The 19,262-nt window shown below is 40.1% G+C and overlaps 1 protein-coding gene across 3 annotated transcripts in view; it reads left to right on the forward strand.

The window, feature by feature from the left end:
- Nucleotides 1-19,262, forward strand: part of DIAPH3 (diaphanous related formin 3) — a 4,946,160-nt gene that overhangs the window by 2,044,687 nt on the left and 2,882,211 nt on the right. For all 3 annotated transcript variants that reach the window (XM_044072887.1, XM_044072888.1, XM_044072889.1), the window contains 2 exons: nt 9,511-9,621; nt 10,623-10,741. In XM_044072887.1, the coding sequence (XP_043928822.1) occupies nt 9,511-9,621; nt 10,623-10,741 (230 nt within the window). The remainder of the gene's footprint in view (nt 1-9,510; nt 9,622-10,622; nt 10,742-19,262) is intronic.

Genomic DNA, 19,262 nt, shown 5'->3' on the forward strand with positions numbered 1-19,262 from the left:
AAGGGATGGTTGTTAACAAGGATCCAATCTAAGGTGCTTTCTTTGTTATTAGATTTATGGATCCTAGTAGGGGAGGTAATTATTTGGTAAAATCCATATAGGTTTATATGGGTTGTTGGGTTAGGTGAGATACAGGTAGTCCAGTCAATATTAAAGTTACCCAGTACTATGGTTTACCAGAGAGCCAGCTAAGGATGTTTTCTAGGGTATTGATATAATTTCCATGAGGGAAGGTAGGAGCATATTAAATAAATGGCTTTGAAGGTATTGATTTGTAATTTTGATGTAAGGGTTTCAGCATTACTACTAGTAGGAAGCTGCATATCAAAAGAAATAACTTGCAGCTCAGATTTGAATAGGATGGCTACACACCCACTCTTTCTGGTTGAGCAATCTATTCTCAAAATATTACATCCAGGTGGGGTAATTTCATTATCCTTGGTTTTAGTTTTAGCCAAGTTTCTGTAAGGCATAGGATGTCAAAAGAATGCACATCTAGAAGTGCATGAAGGTAGGCTATTTTATTATTTATGCTGCGTATATTCAGATGTGCTATAAGGAGAGAGTTTGAGGGTCTTGCTTAGTTGTAAGAGGTGGAGGGAATTGAGGTGAAGGGGTTAGTGTTATCTAAACTGTTTGGGCCAGGGATGGGGTGAATATCACCAGCTACTAGGAGGTGCAGATGGGGTCGGACTGTAATCTTTAAAGGTTTGGAGAAGATGTATAAAGATTTTCTGGATTGGAAGTAAGCTATATGAGCAAGTCTGTGATACTTGGGAAGCAAGTAGGAGGGTATTGAAGTTAAGTTTATATGGTTAAAGGAAGATGGCTGTGTTATTAGTAAAGTATGCTGTGAGGGGTGGTGAAGTTTAGAAATGCACGGATGTTTATAGGCATAGTTTGGTGAGTTTATCAATAATTCCTGAGTGAGGAATGGTATCGAAGGCCTTGGCCAGATCGAGGTGGGCTGTATGCACTTCCTTACCTTCATCCACAGCCCTGGTGACTGACTCAAAGAAGTCAACCAGGTTGAGCAGGCATGATCTCCCTTTCACAATGCCAAATTGCATGGAGTCTAGTGTTTGGAGATTTCCTGTATCTTTTTTAATCAGGTCCATGATGATGTGTGCCATAGCTTTACCTATCAGACTTGTCAGGCTAATGGGGCGATAATTCCCAGGGTCTGTAATCGCTCCCCCTTTATGGAGAGGGATGACTGTAGCAGTCTGCCATTCAGTAGGGACAAAGCCTGAAGTGAGTCTGTGACTGAACAGGGCACACAGATGTGCCAGTATTGTAATTTTATTTTTTTATATTTTATTCTCTTAACAGATTTGTTTTTCAATTGAATTGTACAGGTTATAAGTCACATTAAAGGTGGGACAATTTTTGAAATGATTTATTGTGGTCTCATTTTTTTATATAACAAAAACCTGGCATTTTAACAGGGGTGTGTACACTTTTCATATCCACTGTAAATGCCTGAATAGTTTGAAAGCGGTGTGATGGGGAGCAGGAGGGATGATGGTGTTTAGTGCCAAACCAGCATACCTCACAAGTGTACCTAATTTGGCCTTACACTTCTGCTCTGACATGGTAGAATCGAAAATTATTTTTGAATAAGGTTTTGGATTGTCTTGAACAAACAATGACAATTCTTGCACTGTAGGACTACTTTTTCATCAAATGGATGCCAGTTCATGTACTCCTTGTGATCTGAACCAAAGTAGCAGTACTGCTACTTAGAAAAGCTTTATAACTTTGAAGCTTTGTCAACGAGTTGAATTTGTTGCTGAAAGTACAAGAGATATGCTTGAAAGAATACAAGTAAAAAAAGGCTGCGTGAAGCTATTGTAACAAAAAGTAGTGGCTGACATAAGAGCTTAGGGAGGCTACTGTTAAGATAAAAAAAATATTAAATTGTTAGGTAAAGTTTGGCACTGTGGTTCATGTTATGCTATATAAAAGTAAGTGTGCAAAAATTAAGTATGTGGCCAGCCAGTAAGCACTACACACTCCAAAGCAAATATTTCACTGTGTACATTTGAGAGAATTGATTTATTGGACAAAGAAGTTGATTTTTTTCCTCCCAGTTTGCCTGGAATAGTGTGAGTCAACAGTAAAGAGGAAAGAGTTATTAGTGAACCCCCCCCCCCCCAGGGTGGGAGGTTGGCGTAATGGTTAAGGTGTATACCTTACAGACCCGAGGTGCAGGGTTTGATTCTTGCATGGGGTAATTGGCTAGGCCTAAAATGGTCCATAAAAACAGCCTAGTATGAACCTATGTATTTTAAGGGCACACTAGGCTGACATTTGTTTTGATGTCTATTGTCATGCAGGGTAGCTAATTAGCTGAACCTAGCCTAGCTGGAAATGTGAGACTCTGGCTCATAGAAGGAGGAGAGATGGGGAGAAGTAACTTGATCCGGAACTGACAGTAACAAAACTGCTCTTTGTAAAATGTCTTGGTACTTGCGTATTATCGCAACCAGATTTTGCAATACAATGTACTTTATTGAGGTTAAGTAAGTAAATGAAAAAGATGTGTATTACGGAAGGGTAAGTGTTCAAGAGTGTTCTGGGAAATTGGTAGTGCTTTTTTAGGCAATTATGTACAATTTTAGGATTTGTGGCTTGCGTGCTGTAAAAACATACAGCATTGAGTTCAGCACTAAGAGTGGTCGCGTGTGTACATATATTGGCCTGAAAGCACTGTGGGACTTAGCGTACAATGTGCAAGGTGTTTTCCAGATTTATTTTTCTGCTTTAGTTTGTTATTTTTGGAGTTGCTACTTAAAATAAGAAACGGGACACCAGTCGGAAGGATTATTCTTCCAGTTTACGATATGTAAACTGAATGTTTTTGAAGAAAAGAAGAAACTGGACACATGAACTTAATAAAGGTAAAGTATGTATTGGTCATTTACATACAGTATACAGTAAATTGGAGACATGCGATTTAATTTATGTGAAGTACCAAGTAAGTTTCAAACAAAATAATGAAAGATTGTTTAATAAACTTTGTTAGAAATACAAAGTTCTGCTTTGATTTTATGTACTGATGCTTGTAGTTTTACTGCAATGCCCGTTTTCATTTCTTTTTTTTGTAAGTATGTGATACGACTCTAGAGACAGGGATTGTTTAGTTGATCTTGTACTGTTTTTCTGCATACAAAGCTTGAGAAGATGCGGATTGCTCAGTTGCTGTTGTAATGAGTTCAGTGTAGAAAAGTTGAACTAAAGCTTTGACAACTTTTGATGGCACGAGAAAAGGAATGCATATAAAGCAGTATGGGGCAAGCTTAGCTGACATTACATGCTGGCGGTAACATGGGAAACCTATTTTTGAGATTCATTTTGTCAGTGAATTTAATAGTAAACATTGTTAAACCTTACAAACATTACAGAAAATATGTTGTTGAAGTTTATAAGACTGTATTAGTGTTTTTCCACGTAAACCAAAGCAACTAGCATTACCGTGAAAATCTGGTTGCGATAATACGCAAGTACCAATGTCTTTTTTTATCTCGGTAATTTGACACTTTTGCAAGTTTCTTTCAGAAAATGTGTAGTACATCAGGAGGAATAATAATTGTAAAACTCAACGCAGAACAGTCAGTGGCACTGGATCTACTGACTAGGCAGTATTTTTCAGGTTTTCCCTTCAAAGTGAATGGAAGCTTGATCTGACAGCAAAATGTAAGGCTAATTGTTCTCACAATCAGGGTTGTCAGACTGCATTTTGGGACAAATTTAGCCTTTCAAGGGAAAATACTGTCATCTGGATGTCTGCTCCCATGAGGGCAGACAGGAGAAAAAAAATAAATTTAAGAATTAATGCTTTTTTTGGATTCAAGCAGCTTTGGGAGGTGCAGAAAATCATGACTAGATAAAAATAAATATATATTTTTTCTTTGTTTACCTGTAGTGGTCCTTTAACTATTATGCCAACCGCGCCACCTCATAACTGTCAGTTTGTTGTGTGTTTTTAATGTAATAATTGTAGCTTTGCTGATGTTTCTTTTTTCTTACACAGCACTTCTTAGCTGACTTTTGTCCAGTCTAAGGCTGGTTTAGAAAAATTCTTTTAAGTGTCGGAAGAGGATTTGCTTAACATTTACTTGGGCATAAAGAGGATTTTTTATTTCATTATTGTTTAGAGTTAGTTTGTTTGTTTGTGTCTTTCGGCTTTTCCCGGTTAGGGGTCGCCACAGCGGAACTCCGGTCCGCTAATGATTGGCAGTTGATTTTTATGTACCGGCTTGCCAGGCCTGACGCACAACCTTCAACGAAGGTACGCCCATTCACGCATGTCTCCATGCAGAAGACGCTCTAGCTGAGAATCGAACCGGACAGCGTCTTACTGTGAGGTGACAACGCTATCGCAGCACCACCACCGCGGTATCAATTTTATTTTTATCTCGTTTTGTTATGGATGAGAGCATGTTGGTGCTATAATCATGGTTTCTTTAAACATTTTTTATATATGTATGGCATATTTCCTGAAGCAGACACCCGTGTAAAGAACTGTGAACTTAAATGAATCTTAGTAAAACAAGGGGCAATTTCAGCAAAAGTACATAACTTGTGTTTTGAGTCTGTGCTAGCTTGGAATATACTGAATTGATTAAAGATGTGACTGAAGTCTTTGCATGAGGGCGTGCTTCCCACATCATCCATAGCTTTCTGTTTTACTTAATTATTTTCACTTGAATGGTCTCTTTAGTGCCATATTATAGATTTTGCCAGGGCTGGTGTTGACTTTTGCTGGGAGCCTCCAAAATGCTAAGTTGTGGACCTCCCTTGACACTTCCAGTCAAAGAATCATTCTGTCACTGCTACTCCTCCAAAGCAACATTTTAGTTCATGCTGTAGAGTTTTAGGAGTAGTACACACAGACTGAACTATAGCTATATTACTCTTACATTACAACACGTCTGTGTACCACATTATGTTGGCCCATATCACAGAGGGACATTTCACAGTTACTGGCATTTAGTTCAAAAAGTGATGTAGGGCTGGACTTAGTAGATAATGCCTAGGACCCTATTTCACGTATGTCAGCCTCCCCCGCTTCACACACACATAAACGTCCCCCAGTGCTCTCCTCTGTTTTTCCCACATCCTACTAGTAGCATGCATATTACTCTTCAGCTTTTTCAAGAAGTCACAGCTTTCTATATGCTCTTTAGTGCATTTTAAAGTGTTTTCCTTCATTTTGCACAACATTTTCTTCCAATGATGGCTTGAACAGAAATTATGATTAAGAAAAGAAATTCAGTGTTGCTTTTCAACTTTAGTTTTCCCTTACATCCTTTTAACACACCTTTCCTGACAAAGACAGCACAGCAGTTAAGTGGTTAGGAAATCACTCAAGTCATGGCCCCCAGAACCCATACGGTTATAGATAATCAGGAATGCATTTTACCAACCTTTAATCCAGTGGTGGACTGAACAAAAATCATATGTAAAAAAAAAAAGAATTTCAGTGTTATTTTTTGTCTTTCAAGGAAAACATAAGTTGTGTTCAAGGCTTAATATTTAAAGCTAACAAAATAGTAGCTCACAATTTACTAACAAGACATGTGCTGTGAGGCTACACAAATCCTGTCTGGGAATACTGCCTGCCTCCCTACCCCACCAAAAAAATGGTCACTGCTTGTGCATTCCTCTAGTATTAGATTGGGATGAAAGCAAAGGTTCAAACTGCCACAGTTATGTATTTCAAGTAACTGCTGCCATACATATACATAGCATACTTCCTTAATCCTCACCCTTTTCCCCCAAAGGCAACATCTATACAAACCTGATGTTATGATTGTGGGGAAAGTGAAAAAAAAATGAGTAGAGTAATGTATTCTACTTTGTTGCTTCTAGACAGTAGTCAGCCCCTACACAAACGACAGTATCGTCTTTGTACACATCTGAGGTCTGTTAGAAATGAGTAGAGTAATGTATTGACCTTTGTTGCTTCTAGACAGTAGTCAGCCCCTACACAAACGACAGTATCGTCTTTGTACATCTCTGAGGTCTGTTAGAAAAGTAAAAGAAACAATGACCACGCTGTCCTCAGCACTAACATAAGCTATAATGACCTCCTGCTGACATCTCTAATGTTTTATTGTGATGAAACTTAAAGAAGTATTCACCTCACCATCCTCCGCCTCTCACACAACCTAAAGTAACCTTACATACCTATGACCAGGGCTGGTTTTAGAATGTGGTGTGAATGAGGGCAGAAGCCACCACTAAGTCCATGTCAAAATCCATTTTTACAGTCTGGGTGTGGGACTACTAGAAGCTCTAAATGTCTTAATGTTCTGTGATATATTTTATGCCTTACTTTTGAAATGTTATTACTTGTTAACTGTATTTTTTACTGCTATCCAGTTATGTATGTGTTCAGATAAAAATCAGTAATATTTTTAAACACACACACACACACACACACACACACACACACACACACACACACACACTGCATCTTCACCTTCAGGAAAACCTGCTGCATGTTTTTGAGGTACTGGGGTTAATCGGAGCACATGGATAAAGACACAAACTGACAGGTATGGCAAGAACTTGCCTCAGAAAAAAAATAACATTGTCAAGAACTCAACAGGAGTAAAGCACTGAGAAATAGCAATGCTACTCAGTGTGCCACAGAGGCAATGAGCAGTTCTTTTCACACACATCCTCTTCCTCCTGAACCACCAAATACAGCTACCAATCATTTGTAAGGTATATGCTTATAATGGTAAGTGAAAGAAAATATGGCCAGCTTATAACTCCTAAATACACCGCAACCACATCTCCCCACACACACAAACACAACCGTAATGGCTTTGCTGATGATGAATGTGCTAGAAATCTAAAATAAATTATAGCCAGCTTTTTACTCTTACACTGCAAATCATTTTCCCTCTTGCACAGAAACATACACACACACTACAGCAGTACTAGTTTTGCACTGACTTCAGCAAATAGCAATACATTGTGCAACACTTTTGTTTCCATGCCAGATTAGAGACTTGTTTAACAGTGCAGGGTTAAGTCACAAGAAATGCATACCTGTCACTGTCCCTGATTTCACAGAATGTGCCTGATTTGCCTCATAATTTTACTTTGTCCCTCATAAAAATGTTTGATTTGTTGGTAAATCATTCAGTATTCCAGACAGTCAATAAATCCTTACATCACAGTTTCATACTTCTTGTCCAAAAAATGCATGCTGATACAAAATGTTATTCTTTTAACTTTTAAGTGAATTAGAGTAATATTTTAAGTATTCCTGATTTTGAGCTTTTATACTATTATTTTTGCCTTTGCCTTGATTTCTTGAGCAAGAATATTACATTATATGGTGTTCTGTCTGTATTTTAAAACTACCCGAAGGAGAAAATCATTCCTGAAGATCACAAGCATCAGCTCTTCTTTAAAACCCAAGGAAAGAACTGAGGCTGGTCACTCTGGGCTGCTGATATTGAGTGCTTACCTTGTTTATGTTTATTCACTGATTACCAGCTTTATCCAAACAGGGTCATATCACAACTGTGCTTTTGATAAAGTGTGTAATCAGAAAATGAGTACTCTTGTTTTAGTCCTCATTTTCCCCAGTCAGCAGCAGCTTTGTGGGGTCCCACAAAGCCAGGTATGATTGGGGGACCCTTGCAGCCATGGGTATTGCATGTGCCTAAAGCTGACTGTGATGTTAGTTGTAGTGGAGAGAATGCCCACTAAAAGGATTTAGCTAAGTCAAGGGCACTGTCAGTGGTAAAACATTTAATAAAATTGTGAAGCTTGTTATTTGACAAACTACTGTTAGTATAACAAGAGATATCTTTTAATTTTAAGGAAGATATAAATGAAAGTTATTGCCCACCAGGATTGCTGTACTAGCTTTTGTTGGTTTGACAAATATGTTGCAAAACATCAAAATAGGGTAACTTGCTGGGTTGAGGGACCCCAAGGGCCAGGGGGGTCCCCCAGCCTTAGGGTTCGCTGGTGCCTAAAGTCGACTGTGGGTTTTGCATAGACATCTCATGAAGGTATCTTTCTTTCAGTGGGAGGCATTTTTTATTGCACTGTTTCAATCTGAAATAAATAATGCTAAGCGGTCATGCCATTCATTGCTTTTCAGTAATTTACAGCACTGGATGTCTTACTGTGGCAAAGTCATCACAGTTTTTGGTATTGTGTTTTTCTGTATTTTCTTGGCTAGTTTATGTATTTTTCACTATTCCAGCAAGCTGCTATTTCTACAGTTTTGAGTAAACTTTATATTTTATATTGTTATCTGAAACATTGGTACATATCACTGTTATATCCAGGTTGCAGTCTTCGGATCTGCATTAATGCCACCAAGGTTGTAGCTAGGCATACTCGGTGTACTCAGGTGAATAATATTTTCTGAGCATTTCTCAAACTTAGTGAATCAAAGAGCACATGATGTTTAGAACTGTCTGAAGTCGTCTGTTGTATAAAATATGCTTACATAATAAGAATATACTTCTAGAAATAGCTTTTTTTAAGTTGTAAGTGGCATCAGCCACAAATAACATGTCTCTTTGTGAATTGTATGTGGGCAGAATTTTTGAAAAGTGTGAGTTGCATCCCTGGACTTGAATGAATACACCACCATACATGTGCAGAGACGTATCCAATAAATTCTGTGTACGCACATCATGTTATCATTAAGTTGAGGTCTCTGAAGGATACCCTAAATTTGTTTAGGCTGTGCATTACATAGGTGCAGAGATGCATCCATTAAAGCCTGTAGACACCCCCCTAACCTATCTCTAAAGTATATCACCAAAGGGCACACTAAATGTATTTGGGCAGTGTTTAATAGACCCTTTCAGGCTTTTTATTAAAAAAAAATGACCTCAATAAATAAGGAATGGCAATGTTAAAGGTGCATTATAACATTAACTCACCATCTGCCCCAATACATCTGCGTGTCTCAGTTAAAAAAAAAAAAAAAAAACTTTATGGAGGCTAGGGAAGGGGTGGAGCACTACTTGTCTGTTGGGTGACATGGAATAATGATGGTTCCATGACGCTCAGTAAAAAATACTATGTTGTCACCAGCCTACTATGTTTTAGCATATGCTATGAGCTACAGGAATGTCTCTAACTCTGACTTAGCATGCACATCTCTGTACAGTTTTTAGCATCAGTTGTAACTGTATCATATCATTAAATTTAGCAGCTTATCAAGAGAAAAATGCTTATAAACCCTTGGTTTGTTATTGGTAAAGGCAGCTGGTCTGAAAGTTAAATTATGTGGTTTACTTTTCCTTGCTTGCTTTATTGCATTTGCATCACTGAGCTCTGTTTGCAACTGTAATATTAGCATTGTTATAGAACTCGATTTCTTTCAAAAAGGATTTGTGAAAACATTTATTTGTTGAAAAATAGATATTCATATTCTAGTCATGCCCTTTACACATTGAAATATATTGAAAACCAAGAAATGGCGAGGTTTAATTTTCTGAGTGTTATCTGTTGTAGGTAGCTTGTATGCAGCTCATCAATGCTCTTGTTACATCTCCTGATGACTTGGACTTCAGGCTTCACATTAGAAATGAATTTATGCGCTGCGGATTGAGAGAGATATTGCCAGTAAGTGCCCTGTGGACTCCATTTCTACATTAATATTTAAATTAGTAGACTACCTGCATAAAAATTTATAAGATGCATCCAAGTGTATTTATGAAGTGTACATGTTTAAAACATTACTTTTACATGTAGTAAACTGAACTGTAAAAAGTTTAGGTGAAGTTTAAGCTGTATATTTGTGGAGGTAAAAGTTAAAATGTGAAAATCACATATATAGTTTATGAACTTTTGCATTATTGTACTGTTAGTGGCTGAATCACTTTGCACTTCAAGAAATGCAACCCAAAAATTGGCTAGGTTCAAAAACTGATTAATATGAAATAATACATTTATTTTTAACAATTTATGGGACAGATAGAATGTCAAGTAGTGTATAACACCTTTTTCCCCTATGTGCCCCCAACAGTCCTGATAATGAACAAGCCCATCCCTATTAACCATGCTCATATATTCGTATCCTGCTATTACTAAATGTGTGTGATAAGTGTCTGGGAGGGTGTTGCACAGGCAACCTCAGCAGTGGTTTATGTTCTCACTATTGTCCAGCAATGTGGATCTATTTATTAGTTCTAATCCTTCTCTCTGGGTGGGAGAATGGATGTTCTCCATCACTGCGGGGACCACAGTGCCCTCTCCGAAACAGATGTATGATACATTGCACTTGCAGCAAGAATTGCCACTGAAGTTTCTCAAGTCGATCAACATCCCTCTGACTACATACTGCAGTTCCACCTTCATGTGGTATTGGACAGCCTGGCTTGCTCCTTTCTTTGCATGGACATGAATATCCTCCCTTGCCAGCTCCATCAGTTGCACTAACCATTAGTTGATCTTACATCTCCACAGCTTTAGTCAGAGCTTCATCTCTCTGTGTCACTGGATCTGACTGCATTAAACCTTTTTGACCTAGAGATGAATCCATTTGGCATAAGCAAGCAGATATGTGTGACAAATGTACGTTTTTGTTTTGTTTCTTTAGTATGCTATATAATTTCTTTTTGCAGCACCTGAAGGCCATAAAGAATGAAGCACTACATATCCAGTTAAAAGTGTTTGAGGAACATAGAGAAGAAGATCTTCTTGAATTTGCACATCGGTTGGATGATATAAGATCCGAACTTGAATATCCTTTTATGAAAAACAAAAGTAGTTTGAAATAGGATTTCATATTCCTAGAACCATTCTAAGCATTCCTTTCCTTGTATGTTATTCACAATGAGAAAACTACTTACAGCTTCATATAAATAGCAAGTAATAAAGTATATGGTGTTTTTGTGTAGTGCAATATATGTATATCTGCTCACACACACATTTATATATATATATATATATATATATATATATATATAGATATATATATAGATAGATACGGTTCCCCATCACAAGCTCGAGTTACTGAAAGCTCGAAATTCATAAGCTCGAGTCCAGAATCTTGAGTTTTCAGTAACTCGAAATTGTGAAGGGAAGAGAAGGGGGGGAAACAAGTTTACTTACATGTTCTTACATGTCTACAGGACTGCAATCAGTTGTTTTCAACATTTAAACAGACTGAACTCTACAGTTCCCTACAAAACGGTGTCTACAGGACTGCAATCAGTTGTTTTCAACATTTAAACAGAGTAGGTTACACAAAAAGCATTTGTTAAGCTTTCACTTACAGTGCTTTGTAATATTAAGCAGGTCACCATATTGGTCAGCCACAGGGCTCTTTGTTTCTACTTGAGTGGTTGCCTCCTTCCCCTGTAACTGCAGTAAATTGACTCTTACATTAGAGCTGTAATACTTACCTTATAGCTTTAGGACACCTTAGGAAACCTTGTAAACTGCAATAGCCTGACGTTTGCCTCGCTATGCTCGGGCTCTTCGCTCCCCTCCTGCCCCAATTCCTCCCGCCCCCAGTACCTCTAAATTTATAGTACTATAGCCACTCCCCCACTTTCTAGATCCTATCTGCTTTCATCTGGGATAATTCCACCCACCCCTATTCTACTACCTACATTTAATAGCACCTATTAGCTTTCATCTGGCATTCTCCCATCCCCCTTCCAGTACCTTTACCTCACCACTCTATCTTCTGGTGTTGCATCACCAGGTAAAACAGTTCCTTCACTCACTAGCTGAATCACATATAATGATATACTCCTCTTTACTACCCGTCTTGTTCACACCATACCTCCTTACCTTGTATGAAAACCAGATGTTCTTCATTCCACATTGCTGCAGTCCTAACTATTGGGTAGTCCGCTGTCCAGTCGGCCCGAATACCAGAGTATATGGCTGACATCGGTCAGGGCGCATTAGACTGACGTCAGTACGTCAGGGTACTAATGCGCATGACCGACGTCATATCCTCAGTCTTTTTTGCCGCATGGTCCGATGCAGAAGCAGTTTTGCGAGTGCAGGTTGGCGTTCTGAAATTTTCTGAAGTCGGAGTTTCAGACCGAATCAGAGTTGGCTAAGTACCCCGTTGGGGAACATTTTGGTTTTTTCTTGCCTCAGTATTTAACCGGATGTCAGAAAAGTGAATAACTGTATTTCTTGTGGGAAACAGATACCTCATAGGGATTACCATACCTTGTGTATACCTTGTTTAGGGCCTGAGCACGGCGTTGTTGGATGCCGCTCTTGTGCTAGGTTTAACAAACGCACTATTAAGAGAAGGTTAGACTGTGCCAGGTTAGTGTTTGGGAAGCGTTGCAATTATAAAATGCCGCCGGATGCTCCGGCGCCATCCAAGAAGCGCAAGGACAAAACAGCGAAGCCTAGGGTTGATGAACCGCAGTCCTGGGCGCCGGTTCTTTAGAAGGCTCAGTGGAGCCAGAGGTTTTGCCAGGAGTTTCTTTGGAGTCTCAGGCAGAGACTTTACTGTTACAGGATGTGCCTTCTCAGGAGGTAGGCCAGGCTGAGGGGGCTTCTCAGGTAACTGTTCTTCCCTCTCTTCCCAAGGTAGTTAGAGCCTCTCCTTCTGTTTCCAAAACTTCTTTGAGAGGTAGGCCAAGTTTAGCTTCAGTGGGGGCTTCTCCTAGCACTTCAGGTTCTGTGCCTAAGAAACATATGCTTAAAATGGCAGAAGATTTGATTACTATGATTAGAGGTTCTATGCCCCCTCCTGATAAGAGGCCTAGGGTGGAACCTGAGTTTGATAGTTTTGAGCAGTGTTCAGAGGCTTCTGAGGCTTCTGCGGAAGATTTGCAGGAGTATCCTCCTTATTCTGATTTGGATGTGGATGATTCCACTCCTACAGCTTCTCCTCCTGAGGATTTCTCATTTTCAGAGACTCTGCATTCCATGAGGGAGCACTTTAAATGGGAAGGCCAGGATTACTCTGATTCCAGGAAAAGGCTTAGGGAATTCTTGTTTTTACCCCAGCATAGGCCCTTAGCTATACCTCCTGTGTTGAATGTGGTGGAAGATGTTTTTGCAGAGGCTTCCCTGAACCCTGATTCTTTGCCTCCTGCTCCTGTTAAACCTGATAGGTACTATAGGGTGCCTGAAGCTCATAAGTATCTTTTAAGAGTCCTAGGGCAGACCCGAAACTGTTTCTCAGGGACCTAAAGGTGTTAAGGCCTCTGTGGTTAAAACCCTGTTCCCACTGATAAAGAGGCAAGGGCTTTGGATAGATGGGGAAAGAAAGTGTATACTTCTTCCACTTTAGCCATGAGGCGTTGAATTGTCAGTTTCACATGCTAAAATATCAAAATTATCTTCTTTCACAACTGAAATCTAAGGTGGATGCTTTGGCGGAAGGTATTGAGTGTAAAGAGTTGCTGGATTTAGTTCATGTGTCTGAACAAGTGGGTAAGCATTCTTTGCAATGTGGTTTTGATGCTGTACAGGCCTCGAGGGTGGCTGCCACTAGTTCTGTTCTTCGCAGGCATGCCTGGTTGAGGATCAGAATTTAGCTGAGCATGTTAAGACAAGGATTTTGGATGCTCCTTTACAGTCTGATGTGTTGTTTGGTTCGCCTGTGGAAGCAGTTTTAAAGAAAATGGAGGACAAAGCTAAGTCTATGCAAACTGTTAAAGATTTTTGCAGGTGCAGCCCAAGTTTAGTAGAAATTGGCCTACTAAGGGATGGACATATCCTGCTTATGATTCCCAGTCTAGGGGTAGGTCTAGACGTGGTAGGGGCAGAGCTCAAGGTTCTTTTAGGCCTAGAACAGGAGTTCACCTGCTCAGACTTCTGGTGAGGGCAGGGGTCAGTCCTTTCGTAAACAGACCCAATGACCTGCCTTTTCAGCTGCCAGTAGATTCTCGTCTGGCAGCTCCTTTGGGAGGAAGACTGTCTCTTTTCAAAGAAAATTGGGATTTAATTACTCAAGACAGATGGGTGTTGGATATCATTCACCACGGTTACAGGTTTTATTTCCATACATTGCCCCTTTCAAAGGCATGCCAGACGTTCCTCCTCCACAAAGGAAAGAGGCTCACAAGCAAATTTCTCTGTTACTCCAAATAGGGGCCATTCAGCCAGTCCCTGTATCAGAAAGGGGCCTAGGATTTTATTCTCGCCTGTTCCTAGTACCAAAGAAGGGGAACACGTGGAGACCAATTTTGGATTTATCTATCCTCAACACTTATCTGGACATTCCCAAGTTCAAGATGTTGACGTTACAACAGCTTTTACCTCTGCTGGGCAAAGATCACTGGATGGTAACTTTAGATCTCAAGGAAGCTTACCTTCATGTGCCTATAAGACTAAGTTGCAGGAAGTATCTGCGTCGAGCTGGAAATTCTCATTATCAGTTCTCTGCATTGCCCTTTGGCTTATCTACTGCCCAGAGTATTCACAAAGGTTCTGGCTCCAGTGATAGCTTACTTCAGGCTAAAAGGAATTCAAATCTATCCTTACTTGGACGACTGCCTGATTCTGGCTCAAGAAAAGGAAGACCTTCTACAGCATCTGGAATATGTTATAGCAGTGCTAAGATGCCTAGGGTATTCTGTGAACGAAATAAAGTCCAGTCTAGTACCCTCTCAAGACATGTGCTTTCTGGGTGTGAGACTGAATACAGCAGCCCAGATGGCCTTTTAACCCCGGACAAACAAAAGAGTCTATCCCTTTACTTCCATCAACTATCTCATCAGTCCGTGCTGACTGCAAGGACAGTCCTTCAAGCATTAGGGTTCATGGCATCTTGTATTCTGGTGCTTCCCAATGCCAAACTGCATATGAGGAAGCTGCAATGGTATCTCAAAATGTGTGGACACTGCACTCGCAGGATTTGGACACTGTCATTCAAATAATACCTTGCCTTCAAAAGCAATTTTTGTGGTGGGCTCAGCAATGTCACCTAAACAAGGGACTCTCTGTGACCCGGCCAGAGCGGAGTCAGATTTTAACGACAGATGCCTCGGACATTGCTTGGGGAGCTCATCTAAATGGAAAGTGGATACAAGACAAGTGGCCTGCCAGACTACAGCATCTACATATCAACATGAAGGAGATGTTAGCAGTCCAGTTTGCATTAATGGCTTTCAAGGAGTTACTTCTTCCAGGGCAGGTGTTGATTCTAACAGACAACACAACTGTCATGTGGTACATCAACAAACAAGGGGGGACACATTCTTATCCTCTATGCAGGCAAGCAATGATTTTATGGGAGACTGCGCTCAGCTTGCAACTAACTCTTCAGGCAAGGTTTCTGCCGGGAGCACAGAACTCCTTAGCAGATGTGTTAAGCAGACAAATCATGGATCCCCACGAGTGGAAACTGGATCTTCATGTATTTCAGAAATTGACAGTGTCATGGGGAACTCCAGACATAGATCTGTTCGCTTCTCCACTAAACCACCAGCTGCCAAAGTTTTGCACAAAGGGGTTTCATCACACAGCTTGGAAAGTGGATGCTCTTTCTTTCAGTTGGAAAAATCTTCATGTGTATGCCTTTCCACCTCTGCCTCTTCTTCCAAAGGTGCTCTTAAAGGTCAGACAAGACAAGCCAAGGATGATTTTAATAGCTCCAAATTGGCCTCGGCAACACTGGTACCCACTACTAAGGAGTCTGGTAAGGAAGCCTCCATGGCCTTTACCTTTGATTCCATATCTGTTATCTCAGAAGGACGGTCATCTGCTCAATGTCAAGCTTCACTCTCTTCATCTAACAGCCTGGCATATTCTGTGTTGAAACACAGCAGGTCTCAACTTCCTCAACAAGTTTTAAATGTGATTATGGAAGCTAGAAGACCTAGTACAAGGAAAGTGTACGCAGAAAAATGGAAGAGGTTTATTTTGGAGTACAGCAAAGAATTTGGAGATTTCTGAGCCTAATTTGAATGTGGCTCTTCAATATCTTACTGAGTTATTGGACAAAGGTTTGTCCTTCTCTTCCATTAAGATTCATGCTGCAGCAATTTCAGCTCACTATGATTGTGACCCACCATTGTTTTCGCATCCTTTGTTCAAGCAGTTTCTTAGAGGGGCAAAGAATATAAGACCCCCACGTAGAGCTCCTACTCCTGCTTGGGATCTCAATTTTGTGTTGGAAAACTTACTCTACAACCTTTTGAGCCTGCGGCTACTGCTGAATTGAAATACTTGTCATGGAAGACTGCTTTTCTGTTGGCTATTACTTCTGCAAGAAGGGTGTCTGAGTTGCAGGCCCTTATGGCAGTAGAGCCCTTTTGATTTTCCATAAGGATAGGGTATCATTACGTACTAATCCTTCCTTTATGCCTAAGGTGGTTTCTAGTGTGGCTTTAAACAAAACTATTCATTTGCCTACTTTTTATGCAGACACCCAAAATAAAGGGGAAAAGATTTTGCACACTTTAGATGTACACAGGCAATTGCGTTATTATTTAAGCAGGACTAAGGATTTTAGGCAGTCTCAGCAGTTGTTTGTTTCTTTTGCTTTGAGTTCAGGGCAAGCCTGTGTCAAAACAAACTATTTCTAGGTGGATTGGGTTTTGCATTGCATTTTGTTATTCCCATCATGGCAAGGAGATTCCAGCTGGGATTAGACCTCATTCCACTAGGGCTACTGCCACTTCAACAGCATTTCTAAGGGGTGGCAACTAAGGATATTTTGGAGGCAGCTACTTGGAGTTCAGTGCATACTTTCTCTAAGCATTATCACCTTCCTCTCTACTCTAAGTCTAGGGCTGGTTTTGCCACAGCTATTTTGCAAGGCATGTTGTCAGCTCCTGCTTCTTTATGATTTGCCAGCCTCCCTTACCTCTGCTTTGGGATTCTACCCAATAGTTAGGACTGCAGCAATGTGGAATGAAGAACATAGTACAGTTTTGTACCTACCATAAATGTAGATGTTCGAGGATCCACATTGCTGCAGTCCAATTTACCCTCCCTCCTTCCCCTCTGTGTTTAGGGGTGGTTGTGTAGGTGAGGTTATATGCTGATATTTTTGTATATATTTTTGTATATATTGTACATATTTTTGGTGCAGGTATATTGGGCCTTGTCTTTTTAGGGTCTTCTGACATCTGGGGCAAGAAAAGACTGAGGATATGACGTCGGTCATGCGCATTAGTACCCTGACGTACTGACGTCAGTCTAATGCGCCCTGACCGACATCAGCCATATACTCTGGTATTCGGGCCGACTGGACAGCGGACTACCCAATAGTTAGGACTGCAGCAATGTGGATCCTCGAACATCTACATTTATGGTAGGTACAAAACTGTACTTTTCTTACAGGATTTCAGGTCCCAAAAGGCCATACTATCACCCCAGCTGTAAATCCTTCCACCTTCAACCATACTTACAGTACCAGATCCTATCCAACATCTTGTTCAGTCTATCAACATCTCAACCCCAGGCACATTAGCTCTAGATCCAAACACTACCACAAACTAATAAACAAATTCCTGAAGTTCATCACCAAGTATAGACTCAACCTAATACTTGGTGGTGATATTCACCCCAACCCTGGCCCACTCACTTCAGATACACATACCCCTCTACTTGTAATCTAAGCTACAAACCTACAATTTATAGGCCAACTAAATCTCTCCTAGTCTGTCATCTCAATATTAGAAGCATTAATAACAAGGTACATGAATTGCATGCACTTCTGGATGTCCACTCCCCTGAGATTCTCTGTTTATCTGAAACCTGGTTAAAACCTAACACTAAAGACAATGAAGTGTTACCACCTGGGTACAACATACACAGGCTGGATTGTGCTTTGAGGAAGGGGGGTGGGGTAGCTGTACTCTATAAATCTGAGTTGAATGTCACCATAGATGTAATACAACCTCCTCAGATTAATAACTCTGAGATTCTTGCCACCAAATTGCAACTTCATAAAAATAAATGCATTAATATCATCTGTATGTACATTCCCCCAGGTAACAATATATCTACATTTGAAGATATCCTGCACTGGTTATCATGTCACTACCCCCAAGAAACCCTACTACTTGGAGACTTTAACATAGACTGGGGCACCTGTTCCTTAGAATCCCCAACCACCCATATTAACCTGCATGCATTTACACAAATCATATCCACCCCTACCAGGATAGGTAAACCCAACCAAAAAGAAAGTATACTTGACTGGGTACTCATAAACAGTCACCCCCAACTGTACACCTCTGGTACCCTCCTTAATGGCCTAAGCGATCACCTTCTCACATATGTAATTAAGCACAAAACCATTAATTCCCAACAACCCTTACTCAGAAAGGTTAGAAACAATAAAAACTTTGACCCTGCCAAATTCCAAAAAGAACTAAACTCATGTAATTGGTCTATTCTAAAACACCTCCCCTTGGAGGAAGCAGTAGCATACTTTAACAACAAATTCCTTGAGATCCTTGATTTACATGCACCTGTTCGTTCAAAGAGAACCAAGGCAAAAACTGCACCATGGCTTTCTATAGAGTCTAAACTCAAAATTACCCTTAGAAACAAAGCATGAGCTTTATGGCGTTCTTCTAAAGACCCTCAAGATCACATTAAATACAGGCAATCCAGGAACGAAACCAAAAAATCAATTTTACAAGACAAAAAACAATACTACTGTAATTTACAGACAGTAAATCAAAATAACCCTCAGAAGTTTTGGGCAGGTTTAAATAATCTACTACATCCTGGACAAACTTCAACCCCAATCCCTGCTGCTACTATTGATAAAACCCCTGAAGATGTTTCTGATAGTTTTAACCAATTCTTTACTGAGACAATTCAAGTCCTAGCTAGCCAGCTATGTCCTAGCTACCCTGGTCCTGAAAGTAGCACCCCTAGAAACCTACTTGCGTTCAGCTTCCAACAAGTCGCCACTTCACTTATCCGTACCTTGATCAAAAAATTAAAACCCACTATACTTTCTGCTGATCAACTCCCTGCAGAGTACCTACAAAAATCATCTGATGCTATTGCTTACCCTGTCTCAATACTAATCAATCGAACCATAGTAGAAGCTAATATTCCCACCATCTGGAAAATATCCTATGTAATCCCACTTCACAAAGGAGGCAGCTCTACTGAATTCTCCAATTATAGGCCAATAGCTATACTCTCTCCACTTGCAAAGATTATGGAAAAATGTATTCATAGACGATTCATGCACCACCTAATCCAAAATCGCCTTATGGCAGACACTCAGCATTGCTTCTGTCCTCATCACAGCACTACTTCAGCCCTCCTAGCCTTTACTAACACCATAAACCATAATCACAACA

Source organism: Protopterus annectens, chromosome 5.part1 (assembly GCF_019279795.1).
Source record: "Protopterus annectens isolate FY-2018-M chromosome 5.part1, PAN1.0, whole genome shotgun sequence".
Classification (NCBI taxonomy): Eukaryota; Metazoa; Chordata; order Ceratodontiformes; family Protopteridae; genus Protopterus; species Protopterus annectens.